Source organism: Petromyzon marinus, chromosome 5, assembly GCF_048934315.1.
Source record: "Petromyzon marinus isolate PM22_M1 ecotype Great Lakes invasive population chromosome 5, UKy_Petmar_22M1.pri1.0, whole genome shotgun sequence".
NCBI lineage: Eukaryota > Metazoa > Chordata > Hyperoartia > Petromyzontiformes > Petromyzontidae > Petromyzon > Petromyzon marinus.
Window position 1 is genome coordinate 15,027,799 of NC_133671.1, and position 18,398 is coordinate 15,046,196.

Consider the following 18,398-nt stretch of genomic DNA (forward strand, 5'->3'; position numbering starts at 1 on the left):
TGTCATACTTAAAAGGAGATGTTCTTTCATTTTTTTGAGTGTGCTATAAGAGTGCACAGATGAACACCATTTATTTTACGGTATTCGTAATTCGCTTTTGTGGTTTACCAATTATACTAATTTTGTTCTTGCTTGCCATCTGGTACAAGACATAGATTCCACTGTTTGTGTTCATTTATATAGAAAAAAACATATATATGGGGCTCATGAATGAAAACAAATTGTCAGAGGTTTTCATACCGGCCTGTTTTGATGTTTAACAGGGGTCAGGAAGAGGTCATAAATTAGAATTGAGCTGCGCTTGATGTAGCCCAGAGCACACCTCCCCCAAATTGAATATAGCGTGCTTTTATATCCTATTATCCAAACTCTGGGATATTATAGTGTTTAAATGCGACACATGGTTAATTTAATGCTCATGAGGAATGCGCCGTTGTGAAACACTGCATTGCAATACAATTTACTGTGTCCACGCAGCTTCTCACGAGAGGAGTTCCTTGCATTTTCCGCCTTGAGGTCACGTCGTAATATAGAGGCACTGGCTGCAATTTGCTGCCACATAAAGAGATGACCTCAATACTGTGACACGGTAAACCTAGTCGAACAAGCTCAAAAGGTACGCACACAACCTTTTCGGCAGGAAGCAGATCACGCAGGGCACATCGATGCAATTTTCCACCGATTTCATAATTTTGGTTCTTGACAATGTGATTCAACACGATTTCAACAAGCACAAGTTCATCAGCGTTTTGTGTTTTTAATGTTTTGTTTATCGGCGGAGGAACTTACTACATTACTAAGTATGATGCAAATTCACAACGTTACACATCAATTTTAATTTTCACACACACGCGCACACGCTTACATGCGTACATGCGTACATGCGCGCGCACACACACATACCAGATAGAATTCTTTACTTACAATACAGTTCAACATTATAAGGTACATAAATTGAATATTTTTTTTTTTACCAGGGTTAACATTCATGCAGATATATTCAAATAAATTGTCAACGTATTGAGGATAAGTTACAGTCTTAACGTTTGGTTTTATATCACGTACAGGGCGGTAAGCAATCACACTACGCTTGGCTCGCATACAAATCCCATCGATGTTTCTCCACGTATTATGTCTCTCTTACGCCGCTTCCTACGATCGGCATGGGAAACGCAAGGAACGTTCAGACCTGAACGTTATCGAAAGTGTAATAAACACAGCTGTATAATACAGAGCAACGTTGCTTCTTTACCACTAATTCCATTGCCTCGTATTAATAGAATCAACGGCCATTAGGAGCCCACTAACAGTAAAGCTTTCGTAGGATTTCCAAGTAATTTACTCCATCCTGTGAGATGGCATTTCAGTAAAGAATGCAGACGTGATGATAAGGATGTAATAGGATGAGTTTAATCGAATATTTTATTTCAGCTTGTTAGATCACGCTGTGCGTTGTTTTTCCACACTCACGATTCTTTGTCCAGGGGAAAATTCAGCAAAGTCCTTGGGAAATGTTCTTACGCAGTTTTTAATTACGTGTATTTTAGTCAAATACACTACACATATAACACGAATATACCATAATATCTTAAAGTTGTCTTCCTTACACCACAAATGTATTTGCCCTTTCCAGAACTTTAATCCAAGATTGTCTTCTTGACATTGGTGTAGCATGAAACACACAGACTGGTTGACATTAAGGTTAGGTTATACTGAACTGATAGCCCCCAAAGCATGGGGGCTTTTAATAATAAAATCATAATAAATAGATGTTTATCATTGGCACTTAACTGTATTGTTATATACGTTTATATATGTTTTTAATTGCACAAATACAATGGGCAGACGAAAACAGCATCAGAGTAGCAGTCATTTAAAGTGTCCTTATTTGTGTCAAGCAGCCAACATAAATTGCACTGGCTGAGAGTATGTGAACACATTCTTACTTTTCAGGTGAACACAATCTCATAGCCTAAGACGTACATCGGAAACCTCTCTCTATGACATGTTTTACTATAAACCCGGCGGGTAAATAGAACATCACGTGAGTAGTCGGGCCATGGCAAAAGCACAGAGAGCCTGTGCTACTGTATCAAGTACACGTTTATAATGCCCCCTGTCCACTTCATCTTAGTGAAGACCAAGTAGATCTCTCTCAGATGTGTTTTCAGCTTGTACAGCACACGTTGATCAGCATAATCTCCGACATTTCCCTTCGCGTGCTAAGGAGCTTCTGCAATTCAGCTTCCAGCACGTGGGGGGGGGGGAGGGGGGGAAATGTCGGACTTCAGGCCAAACACCACGTGGTACGACCCGAAATTACATTGGTGAGCTGCACAGGAAAAACGCGAAACCTACGTGGTAGCACGTGAACATGCGAACATGTCCAAGAGACTTGCAATGCTGACCTTTGCTGCACCAACCACACTTATGACCTTTTATTGTCTCCAGTTCTTGATTTATTTTTGTATTTGCAAATGAAACGCGATGAGATAAAATCTTGCCTGTTCCCTCCCCCCCCCCCACTTAGTAAATATGTCCTCTCAACGTTCTGAATGTTACTTTTATTTTGGAACTAAAACCCAACCCAAAGTGCAAACGGTGTGCCTACGTCAAATGTGCAGCTGTCCATCCTATGCATGCATCAAATTTTAATTTGAGCATCTGACAATTGCCCGTTGGTTCTGGGAGCCAGCGCCGCCAATTCGTTTACCGTAGGAGTTTCCGAGTCTGTCATCGGATGCAGCATGACGGGATATCTTGTTTCCAAAATGCATCGCGTTTGGATACCAATTACAACGGGGCATAAGCATTTAGGCAGAAGAATAACAAACAAAAACACCCTCACATTTAAATTATCTGAAAATATATTACAACACTAAATTATATCTATGTCAATACATTCCGGTAAAAAGAGTTTACATGAACTTCTAGCTTCTATTACTTCATAAGTTTGCTTTCAATTCCCTTCTAGTTCAACCTCTAGCTTCATCCTCTGCAGGCTCACCTAAGTGCTAACATCACCATCGAAATGCGAAACGCCTTGCAAAGCAAGTGGAAGGAAATGGCACAGATTTCCCAAAGCGGAGCAGCGCTGTAAGGTGGATAGGTGGCTCAGCCTGACTGGATTCCCTTCATGACCAAAAAAAAAACTGCATGAATGCAACCGAAAAAAGAAAAACTGGAGCCCCTTTGAAACGGCCGCACGTTCACGGGATAACAGTCATCCTGAGTTGCTCTTGGGACCTGGCGATTCCGCTCTCTTCGGGCTTGATGCTCGCGTACAGCCTCTGCAGCAACGGGAAAAACAACGGAGACAAAGTCGTTTATTCGACGGCGGGCTGACACGGCTTACGAGCCGCGACGTGTTGTTCGCATGCGTTACTAGCTTTACTACCCGGCTTCGCCCGAGACTTGGATTCTTGTCTTGGATTAATACACGGCCTACGCGGAGGGTGGGGGGGGGGGATGCGTGACGTCAGCAGGCACACTGCGTGACGCTGCCGCATGCGGGTGACATTACAGATGTGACGTCACCGCTCACTTGCCGAGTAAAATATATCCATTATTGCGCCCCCCCCCCCACCCCCCAAAATACAAAACTCTATTTTTATACTTTTTGCGTTGTGTACAGTCTGGAAGCTACCCACATGCCAAATTGTAAGTTTGTTGCATGTTGGGAAGTATGCTAAACATTTAGAACATACACACATATTCACAAATTTCCCTTATATATAGATTTCCCTTATATATAGATTATCCAGGCGACGATGGTCGTAGGCATTCCTTGCATCGGCATGGATGGAAGCGACGCATCCCTTGCATTATACTGGTGGGGGAATGTGAACGGCAAATTCTGATGCAGGCATGCTACTCTGGATATGAGTAACCCTGGCCTTCTAGTGTAGTTCTACAGGTACATGTACAGCCCTTTTGTCAATTCACTGTTGGTTGTGTGGATCACGGGGGTTTATTTGACCATACCTCACTGTGCTAGCCAAGACTTCGGAACATATATAAATGTGTATGGTACAACAATGGATTTTGCCACACTGCTGCCCTATGAGAACCTGTTTGGGCACTATCCAGGCCAAACTCTGCTTTGGTTGTCAGTTCTAAACAGATCAGATGCATTCTGGGTGATGCGGTCATAGTAGGCATTGTAGTTATAAAGGGCAGGCATAAAAAATGGCAATGTGCGAAATAATTATGGAGGGGTTAAACACCTGTACAGTACAAATATAATTATACGTAAGAGTATGCCAATGTGTCTGAAAATAAACATGGGGAAATCACTGCATATTGCAAACTATTAAATTGAATAATTGTTGACGTGCAATATAGTATGGAGAGAAGAATGCCGCAGTGAGAGACAGAAAGGGAAATGGGTGGATGAAGGCACAAAGCACTCGTCAGAGAATCGTCACAATGACTTTAAAGAAAGGTGCCTTTGGGCAGGACGCATCATTGGAAGGGAAGGTGGTGACGGAAAAAATATTATAATTTACATTTATAAGGCGCAATTCATCCAGGGAAACTGGTCATACGTGGAAAGTGTAGGCCAGGCGAAAGAGCTGAGTCTTTAGAGAAGACCTAAACAAGGCGAGTGAGCTCGCTTGTCATACCACTGGTGGGAGGGCATTCCATTGTCTTGGCACAGCGCATGCAAAGGCTCGGTCACCCCAGGTGCAGAGCGAAGTTCCAGGCGTGTGGAACAGATGTAAATCAGAGCGCAGCCAAAGGAGCGAATATGCCGGAGAGAACGACGACCATGCAGGTGGAGCAATGAGATCAGCTCATGGGGAGGTGCTACGTGGATCGCGGCAGCGCAAGCCCATGATGGTGTGCAATGGCGTGGGAAGGCCTTCATCCAGCGGTGGATAGAAAATATCCGATTGTGATGACGATACAGAGGATCCTACTCGGTACAAGTATGGCCCAAAGGCCCGAGGCCTCGCCGGTGATCAGGCGCGCGCTTTTCAACGCGCTTTACATTTTTCTCAAGTTCCACCAGCGCGTTTGTAAACAGCCACTTCCTTACCTGCTTGAGGGTACCAGGCGTGATCAGGATTTTGTAAGCCATGTACAACGGTACGAACATGAAGGACGATGCTGCGATAAAGTAGCCCAGGATCATGCTCCAGTCAGGGAAGTCATAGTCAAACAGCTTGAGCGGCTTGGATCCCGTCAGAAAACTGACAACGATGAACTGCACAGGGAAGTAAACAAACGCACAATTATAATCTCAAATGGTCCCGGAACCCCTCTGAAAACACCTTCACCAATCTGCACCGACCTGCTTGGGGAAGTATGGTCACACATTCCGCACAGCTGACACGGAAAAGGCAAGCCTGACAAAGAGTCACAGATGATCGTTATTTTTATGATGTAATGATGTCTAGCATTCTTTGGATATTGCTGGCATTTCACCATACATTTGAAAGTTGGGGGAAAATGTTGAAAATTAGTAAATGGCCATTGTACGTTATGGAGCATTTTTTTTCATGAATGTGACATTGTTATAAATTAATTGCGATTAATTCGAAATTTATTTTTACGCAAGAGATTTTATTCACCAGTATAAGTGGCTATGGTTGAGGGTGTAAATTATTTGCCCTATCTAAAAATGAGAGAGACAACACGGAGACACACAGAGAGAGACAGAAAGCATAGACACACAGAGACTATGGCTTTCTGCGTGTCTCTGTGTTGTCTCTCTTTCTTTCTCTCTGCTTGTGTCTGTCTGTGTGTCTCCGTTTCTGTGTTTTGTCTCTCTCTCAAATTTAGTTCTACCTGATGACGACTGCTTGTGTTGCAATCGATAGGTCGTATTCTATTATTTAATTTCTTTCTACGTGACTTAACGGAAAGAACCAAATAATAAATTAATAACTCATGGATACATTCTCATTCTTGGAAATTTTTTTTTCAAGTAACGTGCTTAAACCGACCAAATATTTGCTCCGGTTAATCCGAAATCCACACGATCACCTCTACGGGACAAAAGTTGCATATCTTAACAACAGTGGGCGGAGATTGATCGATGCTGATTGGCGTGGCTCTGCTTTCAACTTAGCGGCCGGGAGTCTTCTGCGCGGGGACAGGAAAGTGTTATCACTGAGCATGCGCATCATCGATCGGTAGTTTTTTGGCACATTGAGATCTGCGGAAAATTTATATTTTTGGATTATCCGCGATTTTGAATGACCAGCGGCCGCCCTCCCTGTCATGAGCGTGGAATAATCGAGAGTCTACTGTTGGCGTTTTGGTGGCCCAGGTCACTCGTGCAAAATGATACCCAATTGTGTCTCTCCCCGAGTTGTCCACTCTCTTCCAGTCTTACCCGAGTTCTCCACCCAGGTTGTGGCGAAATAAACTTGAGGCGTGAAGAAGGTTTCGCTCTCGAGCGCGTGCGCCATGCAAGGGGAACTCACGGAGAGGAAGAGGGGGCTGATGGCCACCCAGCACAGCCGCCAGAAGTAGCCGGGCGAGAAGCCCAGCATGGAGTGGATGTCGGCGCAGAAACGCTTCACGCCTGGACGGAACAGAAATAAAACCACGCGCGCGAAGCAACGGCGATCACTTTGCATTTCGTGGAATTAATCCGAACCCAGATGGCAAACGCAAACAATCTCAAACGTAGTTTGTCTTTCGAGATACACAATCTGAATGAGCGTTTGTCTCTCTCTCTCTCTTACATTCATTGATTTTTAACCTTCGGTCATGTTTAGCACCGTACGTAGCCAGCCGTGCTAACCAAAGGTGCGATGAGACAACACTGTAGCAGCTAAGATGGGCAAAGTTGCCAGCGAAGTCTGTAAACTGAAACTTTGGAGAAACTAATGCTTGGTCATAAGAAAATAAATGCATGAGGGGGCTAGTGCAGTAAACTATAAAATAGCAAATGCTAAAAACGCGATCCTAAAATGCACTCACATATCCAATAATGTTACCATTTATCATGCAAACTTTAATGTAAATGTTACCCCAGGTGAACACAGAAAGTAACTCTTCATTTGCTATCATCGGTTTACTCATCATGTGGCTCACGAGTGTGTTTTCCATTCGCACGCCTTACGGTGCACCTGCAGAACTGTGAAATAATCGTCTCCGTATCTCATACATTTTGGGTCTCGCCACAACAGCTTTGTGACCTGAGTGGGGTGGGGGGGGGGGAGCATTATCACCCACCCCCTGAAAGCACCAGATTTGAAGCTTTCGTGACTGCAGGAATCCATACTCTTTGGTTCTTTCGGTAAAGTCACGTAGATAGAAAATTAATACATCACGACGTTTCGATCGCAACGCAAACAATCGTCATCAGGTGAGACAGACACAGCAGTTCTCCTGCTGACTTTAACGAAAGAGCCAAAGAGTACACCACCAGACATTACCAGAAAAACCGGAAGTATGCGGCTGTTCAAAAAAGCCCGCTGTAGAACTCGACCATTGGGTGGCACGTGCCCCCCCATGATCCGATCGAAATCCCTCATTTCGATTGGATTATTGGGGTGTATTAGTAATAAATCGGCATTTTGCGACCCCCACTGCCACTGTGAAGCATATTATTACGTGCCAGGGACTCTATAAGAGATGATAGGACAATAGAATGAGTCCATAATTGGCAATAAGTAACGGCAAAGCGGTTATAAGTGACTCAGAATTGTGCGCAGTTGCGTACACAGTACACGACTTCCCTGAAGGCGTTCACCTTCAGCGAGCGCGATGCCGATCACACAACGCGGTTCCAATTCGACCCTCGATCGATGGCTGTGCCATCGCCGCACATGCGTCGAATAAAAAGCAAGGGACAAGTCCTTACTTACTAACAACTCCTTACTAACAACTCCTTACTTACTAACAACTCCTTACTTACTAACAACTCCTCTATCATTTCTCATTGCTGGAGGGGTTGCCCCCCCCCCTCCCCCCCTAACCTGAAAATTCTGGCTCCGCCATTGATTATCCCTGCAACCTCATACATTTGCGGGCGCCCCGCATGAATTCGCGATCTGGGCAGATGCCACCCGACACTCGGGAGAAGGGGACGTGACATTAACCGGTGCGGCACGACGAGCTCGCAGTCACTGACCATAGAACCAGGACACGGCGATGGCCTCCAGCAGGACAATACCAATGATGGAGCATCCTGACCCGAACTCCTCCAGCAGTTTCACGATGTACGCCCCACCCTGCCGACCACCACCACAACCGCCACAAGCGAGCGAGCGAGCGAGTGTGCACAGGGAGCCAAGCGAATGTTTATGCGGACATGAATATCGACAGCAGGAATATCTCTATTCATGCGCATGTATGCGTATGCATGCATGGATGCTGGATTTCTTTCGCGCCGTACATAGCCAACCACTTGCCCAAGGTACCGTGGAAGAAAAAAGCAGACACTCAGAATGACAGTAACTCGTGACATTTTTAACTAACGAAACGGCTGAATAATAATAATAAAAATACTAAAAGCCATTTCTTTCAAATTAGCTGCAGGTTGAACGCACGAAGGACTGGTGCATACCAGGGCCCGTAGCCCGGACATTTTGGCAACAAAAACATTTGAGCTGATTGTCGGAGATGCGCCTGTGCAGCAAATCGACAACACGTTCGGATGGCAGTAGCCAGGAGGAGCGGCCTCCCAGCCTGCCCTCATTTAATACAAAATAAATATCGTACATTTGGTGTGAGCACGCATGTATGTTGAACTTCCTTTGCACCGTGCGTAGTCAACCGTGCACATTGGAGGTGCTGGAGGGGAAGGAGGAATGGCATTAAGAATGCAAAATTCCCACCACTGGCTCAGGGGCTGTGCAGTCGATGTGAGCACCCCATCCCCCCGCTCAAACAGCAGCAAGCCACCTTGACCTTTTCTTTTTTGCTACGACGCAGATGCGCGTGCATGGGTACGTACGTAGGTGAGCGTGGAGAGGGCACCCATGAAACAGATCGTAACCAGGCCCAGCACGAAGTACTCCCTGCGTTTGGAGAAGAGGCTGGGGTATTCGTCCATGACAGCTGTGATGATGGCCTCCAGACCACCGAACTGGAGACATCACGCCGGGAAGGAATGTCAGAATGCGAGTTCAAGTCGTCTCACGGTAGCCGCGCGACCTCCGGCAAATCATTTCTAACGTTTATCGCCGCCGCTGCTTCTTTCGTCGAAGGCAAAGTGCTGTCGCGTAGCGCGGGCCTGCTTTGTTTCACCTGGGCATGGAGAGAACGGTCTTCACCCTCATCCCTCCCGCCCCCCCCCCCCCTCGAATGTAAAAATTGTGAGCGTGAGAATCAATTGCTTAGGATGCATGTGAATTATATGAATGTAGAAATGCTGGAGTTACGTTCAGGATAATGGAGAGAGCAACGCTGTGCGAACTGAAAAAAGGAGTCTGGGAGTGTTGGGGTGGGGGGCTGTGGTCGATGGTTTGTTTCTAGGCGGCCTCGGCTGGCGAGTTCAAATGTTGAATGTGTGGGAGTGGGGTTTAACATTTTATTACCATCCCCCCCCCCCCCCCCCGAGAGGTTCACGGCTGAAGGAGGTTCTTGAAAGAGGGGTCGTGAGAGGATATAAGAGTCGGCTTGGGGAACACTCCAGGTCCACTGGAGATCTCCCTCCATGTGGCCTGCTGACTGTGGGGGCTGCGGCGTGGACCGGCTGACTGTGGACTGCTGTGCGGACTACTGGCTGTGTGGACTGTGGACTGCTGTGTGGACTGCTGTGTGGGCTGCTGACTGTGTGGTCTGTGGACTGTTAACTGTGGACTGCTGGCTGTGGACTGCTGTCCGGTCTGCTGACTGTGTGGACTATGGACTGCTGTGTGGACTGCTGACTGTGCAGACTGCTGTGTGGGCTGCTGTGGACTGCTGACTGTGTGAACTGCTGACTGCTGTGGACTACTGACTGTGTGAACTGCTGACTGTGTGAACTGCTGACTGTGTGGACTGCTGACTGTGGGCTGCTGTGAACTGCTGACTGTGTGGACTGCTGTGTGGGCTGCTGTGTGGACTGCTGTGTGAATAAAAGCCGAACTTCCAGCAACTCGACATACGTGTGCTGGACTCTTCTATGCATATCTAACAACTATCATTACATTCTATCAATATGGAATTATATGTAATTTTAAGTACTGTATATTAATTATTCTACATATAGTGTATTTGGTATATGCAAGTGTGAAATCCTTAAAGTTATGGCTAACACTTCCTCTTTGCAACATCATAGTCTAGTTAACCCTGCAAGGTTTTTATTTTATTTGAATCATTTAGTAATATTTCTTCCAAATGGCACCTCCATATTTTCCCATTTTTTATTTCAGGAAATGAAAAAATGCTTTTTTTATTAATCAAAATTTAAATACATCTCGTATATTTAACAAAAATGCTTTTTTTGCTAACTCTTTCTAAGAATCCACAAATGTGCCTTCTTCATATCTTAAAGTAGAACTTAAAAAAATTCAATATCAAAATCCAAACATCAAATAATGGAGGATAGAAACACCACAACAAACACTTGCTTGACATTTCAGCAAAAGGGAGCTCGGCGTTCCGCAGCCATTGTGATGAAACGTCCATCTAACGAGGTGTCGAAATGACGGTTTACGATAGACATCGGGGTTGTTTTTATTACCACATCTGGTGATTTCCACCACGCAAAATTATATTGCCCGGTGAAATGAAAGCAACGCTTTAGGCAAGCATGTGGAGCACCAACCGTCCCAATGCTCTTTTCAAGATGTTTCAGGCTTATTGTCATCTTTTATCTCCTCCCTCGAATAAGTGGCGAGGATATTGCCAATGCGTTTGTGTACGTCCGTGCGTCCGCCTGTGAGTTGCACGGGGTGCAAGAGCGTGGTAATTCCAATGACAAATCTCTCGGCGATCACTGCTGCAGACAAAGCATTTAATGTCTTCTCATATTTTCCTGATCGTGTCGACAAAATACATTCGGGCTAAGAGGGATTTTGAATGTAAATCTTTGCAAAATAACCAATCGTCCAAACGAGATTTTCTGTTGCCACTGAATAGTGTGGAGCCGTAGCATATTTCTGGAGCATTCAAAGGCCGCAGGCATTTAGCATCGACACAGCCCTGTGACGTTCAGCCTGTCGTTCTAAATTCACATCGAGTCAAAACACGCCGGTACAATATTTAACACCAGTAAGGGAAAATTTAAATGCATTTAATCATTACATTTTGAACCGGAATCTTCGTTCATTCATGTTTGCACTTAATCATTGGTTCAAAGTTTGCTTTGGCGTGAACTGTGCCGTGTGTGCTCCTCCGAGTTCGTTTTGACCACGGTAACTTTACGGCATTGGCTCTACACGGCGTTCCTTCGCTTCACTTACCGTGCTATCTAGCCCCAAAGTGATCATCATCATGAAGAAGAGGATGGCCCAGAACGTGGACCCCATCATATTAGCAATAGCTTCCGGATATGTTATGAACAGCAGGCTGGGTCCTGCAAGGGACAAAAAATTAAAGTCGCCCAAAGCGAAAGCGGCTGTGAGCGAGACTGTGCGGCAACATTGGTGATACAACCGTTATCGGAAATGTTGAAGAGACATCCGAGTAGATTCGAAGTCGCACTGCATGCATGTAATGTTGCAAGTTTCTCTGGACGTTTTTTTTTGTTTTTTCCTGAGGAGAGAAAATAAATCAATCATACCCATGTCTTTGGCAACGTCCTCAACTTCCACATTCCTCATCTCAGCCATGTAGCCCAGCACGGTGAAGATTACAAAGCCTGACATGAAGCTGGTGAAGCAGTTTACGGAGCTGGTGACCAACGCATCCCTGCAACAAGAAGAGGCTTATTAGAAGGATCCACATGTAATTAGTGAATATAATTAGAAAATATACCCACAAATTAATTAATTCGTTGGGGTAAACGCATAGCAACAATCGCCAACCTACTGGCAGCCTAATGCCCATTTGCAGGTCAGGTGCTGTGTACTTTTTTTTGCCGCACAGGGACAGTTGCCATTGGCGGTGCCCTTTCAAATGTGTTGAGATGAGACACGTGATGCCAGTCGCTTATCTCGTTGTAAAAGACCTGACACTCCCAGGCATAAAGGGCGGTGATGTGTAAAAAAAACAAATCATAATACATACATGGTAAAAACAAAAAATACATAATGTGGCTGGATGTTATATTGTTTAACACGTAGACTTTCGCAACCAATATCATCCATAATACAGGGGGTTTTTTTTCCGCAAAAGAAGGGCTCACAAGTGACGCCATCACACATCTACCCCTCTATTTAACGAACGAAACAGGATGATTTATCCACAAATCTGGCTGTTGCCTGATGATGCTAGTTGTACTTACTGGCGAAACGTCGTACTCAGATTGTAAATGTTGTGGATTTTACTCTCCAATACACCGGTGTGCTGTACTAGTAACGAATTAGCCACGTTCTGTTTACGTGACAACCCTTACTGGTTGGCTTTCGGGTGGTGGCGAGTTTAACGACACAACATTTATATTTTGATTTAAAGCTTTCGTGACTGCAGTAATTCATATTCTTAGCTCTTTCGGTAAAGTCACGTTGAAGGGAAACAATAAAATAATAAAGTATATATAAAACAATAAAAATTCTCACGACGTTTCGACCATAACACAAACGGTCGTCATCAGATGTGTCGGTTTGTGACTTTACAGAAAGAGCTAAGAATATGAAGACACATTTATATTTATGCTATCTAATGCAAAACAAACCCTGTATTTTGGATGCCATATTGTGTATCTAATCATATAGCATTACACATATATACTGCTTGTCCTGGTTGGCAAATATTCTGTTATATTACACAGCATCCAATGGGCCGGTTAGTGTGTATGCACACAGATTTTCAATATAATTCGTCTCTAAGTTAAAATTGTATTTAAATTTAAATGAAAATTCACTGGATACATTGAGTATTTTCGTTAGCGATTAATTTTTCGTTTCAAAGGGAGTTTGCAACATATACCAGTTGCCTTTAAAATCTACCACGTTAAGACAATTCAATATATTCGGGTAACTTATATGCAAACACAGAATAATGCAACAGTATGAAAGGCAATAACAAACTCTTTGGTTCTTTCGGTAAAGTCACGTAGGTAGAAAAAATAATAGACCACGACGTTTCGATCGCAACAACAAGCGGCCGAAAGAACCAAAGAGTATGGATTCCTGCAGTCACGAAAGCTTCAAATCAGGCAATCACTTCTTCACGGCAATGGTTACACTTTAAAATCAAGAAAAAACTCCACTCGGCTGCAAATGAAAGCACAACATGATTTTCCATTTCTCCACATACGCATTTTTTTAGAAGGCATACAATCAACAAAAGATTGTGCGATGAATCACATGAAATTTGATGTTGCTGAATTCCAGCTTACGATCATTAAAAAACGCCACTGTGCCTGTCACGCGACGGACATCATTACTCTGAGTGGCGTATCGGGTGGGAATGTGCCGCCCGCTATTTCGCATGAAACCAAAAGGTCACTTGTTCGAGAGATTTCAGAGGTAGTTATGTGATACTCTCGCTTCCTCGAAGCCATTCTCTCACACAAAGGCTTGCACTGTTCTGTGAAACATGGATCCTTCGTGCCATCACGTGATGACGATACCACAATCAGCATGGAATTGGGGATAAGCCTGCGATGTAACGTAAAAAAAAACACACACACACACAGGACACGCATCCCAAAGGCTCACGCGCCCACCGTCTCACCGGTAGCAGTTGTTGTTGAACTTATTGTAACTCGCCAGGGCGAGGAGCACTCCAAAGCCTGGCCCCAGGGAGAAGAAGATTTGAGCAGCAGCATCAACCCACACCTAGAGAGATCAAGAAAGGGGATGCGTAATTACAACAGCAAACCCAAGCACCATCGCGTGTGGCTAAAACATAAATACTTTTAAAATTATATGGAAAATAATTTTCTGCCGTTTGTCAATCTACTGCTGGGTGAAGGCCTCCTCCACATGCCGTGTTGGTCGTGGGGGACTGCTCTACCGTCAACGCTAAATTGTCCACCTTGAAAAAACACAAGTCAAAAAACACAAGTCTTTCATGGTCTTTTCAAGGTGGACAAAGACAATACGTATTTTCAAGTAGTGTAGTGTCGTAAAAGAAAGTCTTGACAGGTGACTGTACACTAGGACACAACTCTGTATATTGCTATAGAGAACAAAATAAAAATTAAAAAACCCTTGCTATTTTAGCAAGGTTGTATTTAAGTCGCTCAACTTTACAATTGCCTTTTTTAAAACATTCAGGAAAAAAGATTTAGTCTGGGAAGTATTGTGTAAGTCTCGTAAAAAAACGAACACAGTTTGAAAAGGTGAAATTCACGCTTCCCACCTCCCCTTATACTGCTCAGCGTCGAACTTATTTTTTTTATTTACAAATTGTACAAAACATTAGTTTGACTCGGAGTTGTGTTTTACTCGCTTTCCTGTGGGGTTGACAAGGGCACACTCGCAGCACGTCCCTGGAAAAGGAATGCGGATTGTTAAGCATAATCCTGTTGTAGGATTAACAAGCACTGGAGCATGGCATCAGGCAATTTGTAACGCAAAGCAAATGCATGAAACATGCTGGGAACAAAGCGTTGTGTTTTCATTAATTCCACACGAGGCAGCTTCACTTACTTTTGCACACGAGGCAACTTCCGACAATGTGCGGAGTATTTAAAACAACAAAACCCCATACGTTGTTTCGTGAAGGACATTTCGATTTTACACTCATGGTCACATTAAATGACCAATCAATACATGGCATTTCATTTGCTGGGACAATTATCCAGTAGCTTAAGTGTAGAAATTATTTGTTGTGTGCATTATGTTAAGTTTCATTTTCTTTAAGCAAGCATGCTTTCTATAATTTTTATTGCATTAAAAAAAACATGTGAATTACAAAGTATAACGAACATTGCAATTTGGCGTTAAATGCATTCATATTTTTGGAGTGTAAATCTTGACCGGCATCACTGTTTTGTTTTCTCCACGCACGCTGCACTAATTATTATTGGCTCAAGCCACCGCTGGCAGGAGGGCCTCCACTGAAGAGGGAGCAATAACAGTGCCCCATCTCGAGGCTATTTCACCTCCTCTCTTCCACACCGGGCCAGATGTCTTCAAAAGAGGCGTGGGGAGTACCCACTCTTTACCCCACCACACACACCCACGACTCACCGATCGACTGACACTGTTGGTTTTAACCCATTTATACAGCCCCATGAGAAGAGGCGAGCGAAGGGGGGGGAAGGATTTTAATAAACTTGCACCATTGTTTCAACTGCCGGATCGACTAACTGCGGTGTACTCATTTAAAGACTTCTTGGCGCGGTGGGGGGGGGGTCGAGGGGGTCTTCGGGGGGAAGGGCCGTAAAGAGAGGATTTAATAAACTTGCCACATTAATACAACTGCCAAGCCGGGAGAATGAACAGACGGCGACCTCTGGAGTTCACGTCCGGCGTGCTGGCTGCTGACCACTATGACCACTACAACCACGGCAGCGGCCAATTTCAACGCGTTACTCGTTACGGCATTTTAAGAAACATGACCGCAGCACAGTGTGCATGCGCACATTTGATTTACAATACTAATAATAAAGCTGTTGTTCATTGAAATGTGCATTTAGAGGCACCACAGTCCCGCAAATGTTATCCTAATGAGATGTGTGATTAAATCAGCACTCGCTGTTAATTTAATTCGCGTGTGGCTGCGGCCGTTTGAACTGCGCAGATGAAAAAAAGGCACTTGTACAATTGATGGGCAACATATTCCCCCCACTTGAATATTCTCGATGGCGCACACTCATTGTGATATAGTATATAGATCACCAGGCAGGTGAACGCTGTTTGGGATTTATTTTTATTTCATAATACACATCGCATCAAAACCATTCATTTGAATATATATTAGTTACAAACTACATTATCATAAGCTGACAAAAAGAAAACGGGGTGCGAATATCAGGCTCGCCACACGTGCGTTTAAAAAAAAATGTTTAATGTTAATAACCATAATCTTGCACGCGTTATTTACAGCTCTTTGTCGATAAACTGTTGGATGAAGGCCTCCATCCTTCACGCTGCCGGTCGTGTAGTAGTTATCGTAGTGTTCGAGGCAATCGGAACCGCCTGTAACCAGAATGAGTGGCGCCTCTTCATTGACAGCTCATCCAGGAGCCTCAAAGCCGTGCTGCTCCATAATGGTAACAAGTACCCGTCTCTTTTCCTGGCTCACTCAGTGCACCTCAAAGAGGATTACAACAGCATCAAGACCTTGCTGGACGCCTTGAAGTAGGCGTATGGCTGGGAGGTCATCGGAGACTTCAACATGGTGGCATTCCTGATGGGTCTCCAAGGCGGTTTTGCCAAGTTTCCCTGCTATCTTTGCCTTAGGGACAGCAGGGACACCAAGGCGCACTACCACAGGCGGGACTGGCCACAGCGGACCGAGTTCTCTGTGGAGAGGAACAACGTCAAGTGGGAGCCACTGGTGGACCCCCGGAAGGTGCTGATGCCACCACTGCACATCAAATTGGGCCTCATTAAACAATGTCAGAGCTGTAGATAAGGAGTCGGCAACCTTCTAGTACCTTCAAGACTTTTTCCCTAAGCTGTCCGAGGTAAAGGTCAAAGCCGGTATCTTCGTTAGACCACAGATAAAGAAGATCCTGGAGTGCAATTAATTCCCCAAGAAGCTCACTCGTAAGGAGAAAGTGGCTTGGAACAGCTCTGTCACAGTGGTTCGTTGCTTCCTGGGCAATCACAAGGTCGAAAACTATGTGGAGCTGGTTGAGATTCTGGTGAAGAACTACGGCACAATGGGCTGTAGTAGGTCCCTCAAAGTTCATATCCTTGATGCTCATCTTGATAAATTCAAGGAGAACATGGGAATGTACTCGGAGGAGCAAGGCGAGCGCTTCCACCAGGATATATTGGACTTTGAATGCCGCTATCAAGGACAGTATATCGAGAACATGATGGGAGACTACATTTGATGGCTAATTCGTGTATAATCGTAAATCTCGAAAAACTATTCACTTCTAAATCTTTTGTAGTAAGTTCTTTATTACTTTAATATAAAGACATGCTCATTTTGATTCATATGTTGTTTTTTCTGACTTTATGTGAACGAAAAGGCACAACTTCGCCCGTTTTCTCATTGAAAATAGGTACATTTCAAAAGATCACTGTCCTGGTCACAAACGCAAAGTTTGTGGGGAATAATAACCATTTTCTATACTTTTTAGGCATAAGCAATTACGAAATAAAACTTACTACCCAGGAACAAAAATTGTGTTACATAGTGTTGACTTCCTCTCCTGGTAGACCCTGACGCCTGTATTTTTGAAGTTTGCATATTCTCCCCGTGGCCGTTGTGGATTTTTCTCCGGATCCTTCGGTTTTTCCCTTCACATTTAGAATCAACGTCACGCGTTTGGGAGTATTTGGCTGCTTTACATTTCCACACGATAAGCCACTTCGTTGAGCTATCATATGTGGCCAGGTCACTTCTGAAAAAAAATCTGCATAGCTTAGTGAGCCTTACCAGGTAAAAAAAAAAAAGCAATCGTAGTAATCGTATAGATTAGTCGTGGCCTCAGTCACCAAAAGGGTTTAGGGAGGCCCTCATGCAGCAGTGCATTGACGAAAGGGCTGTGCATGTTCACGTTGAAGTCCCAACAGTTAATGAATGACATGTATTTTGATTGGCATTACGATGATGATGTTGTTGTTGTCAGGGATGGTGGAGGGTCGTGAAGGGTTAGTAGGTGTGCCCTGGGGGGTGGGGGGGGGGGTTACGTGTAATGTTTCTCAGGCAAGGTACAGTGCGTTTATATCAACAATGTAAGTGCTCAATATAATATAAAATATATAAAGGAAAGGTGTTCAGATGGCTCAGGGCCAGCGCCGCTGAAATCCCGCATTGGGTTCCAGGTGTCAGTCACGAGTTGAGGTTTGCGGCCCAGTCAACCAATGACCACGCGAAATAAATAAAGAAACAGATTAAATTAACACCCCTCGTTTTTGGTTGAGGTTTAAAACAATTGTTTTTTTGGCTGTCGCGTGACAAAGATTTCTCATCCAAAAAAAATAATCAGAAATGTATTTTTCTCCGGATATTTGAAATCCACTTCTGCGTGGGTTTATAATTATCCGTGCGAGTTACCAATGGATTGGCCGTCTCTCATGAGATCACACTGAGAGCACGATTGAAATAACGTTTGGAATAATACAAACTAAATATATGTATTTTCTTTTTTTTCAAGAAAACAACAATTGGATACATTGTTAGTGATTTATGCATTCAGTACATAGTTGTAATTAATTAAATCGTTGATGATTTATACGGTTCTATTTACCCGTGACGTAAGTAACATGTTCAGA

At 44.1% G+C, this 18,398-nt stretch overlaps 1 protein-coding gene across 1 annotated transcript in view; it reads right to left on the bottom strand.

The window, feature by feature from the left end:
- Window positions 1-737: 737 nt before the first annotated feature.
- LOC116939114 (sodium-dependent serotonin transporter-like) overlaps window positions 738-18,398 on the bottom strand; it is a 30,635-nt gene continuing 12,974 nt past the window's right edge. Inside the window, exons 6-13 of the mRNA XM_032947076.2 lie at window positions 13,729-13,832; window positions 11,672-11,799; window positions 11,352-11,464; window positions 8,918-9,049; window positions 8,093-8,192; window positions 6,435-6,535; window positions 5,042-5,209; window positions 738-3,290 (exon numbers count right to left, since the gene is read on the bottom strand). Of these exons, the coding sequence (XP_032802967.2) occupies window positions 3,210-3,290; window positions 5,042-5,209; window positions 6,435-6,535; window positions 8,093-8,192; window positions 8,918-9,049; window positions 11,352-11,464; window positions 11,672-11,799; window positions 13,729-13,832 (927 nt within the window). The 3' untranslated portion in view covers window positions 738-3,209. The remainder of the gene's footprint in view (window positions 3,291-5,041; window positions 5,210-6,434; window positions 6,536-8,092; window positions 8,193-8,917; window positions 9,050-11,351; window positions 11,465-11,671; window positions 11,800-13,728; window positions 13,833-18,398) is intronic.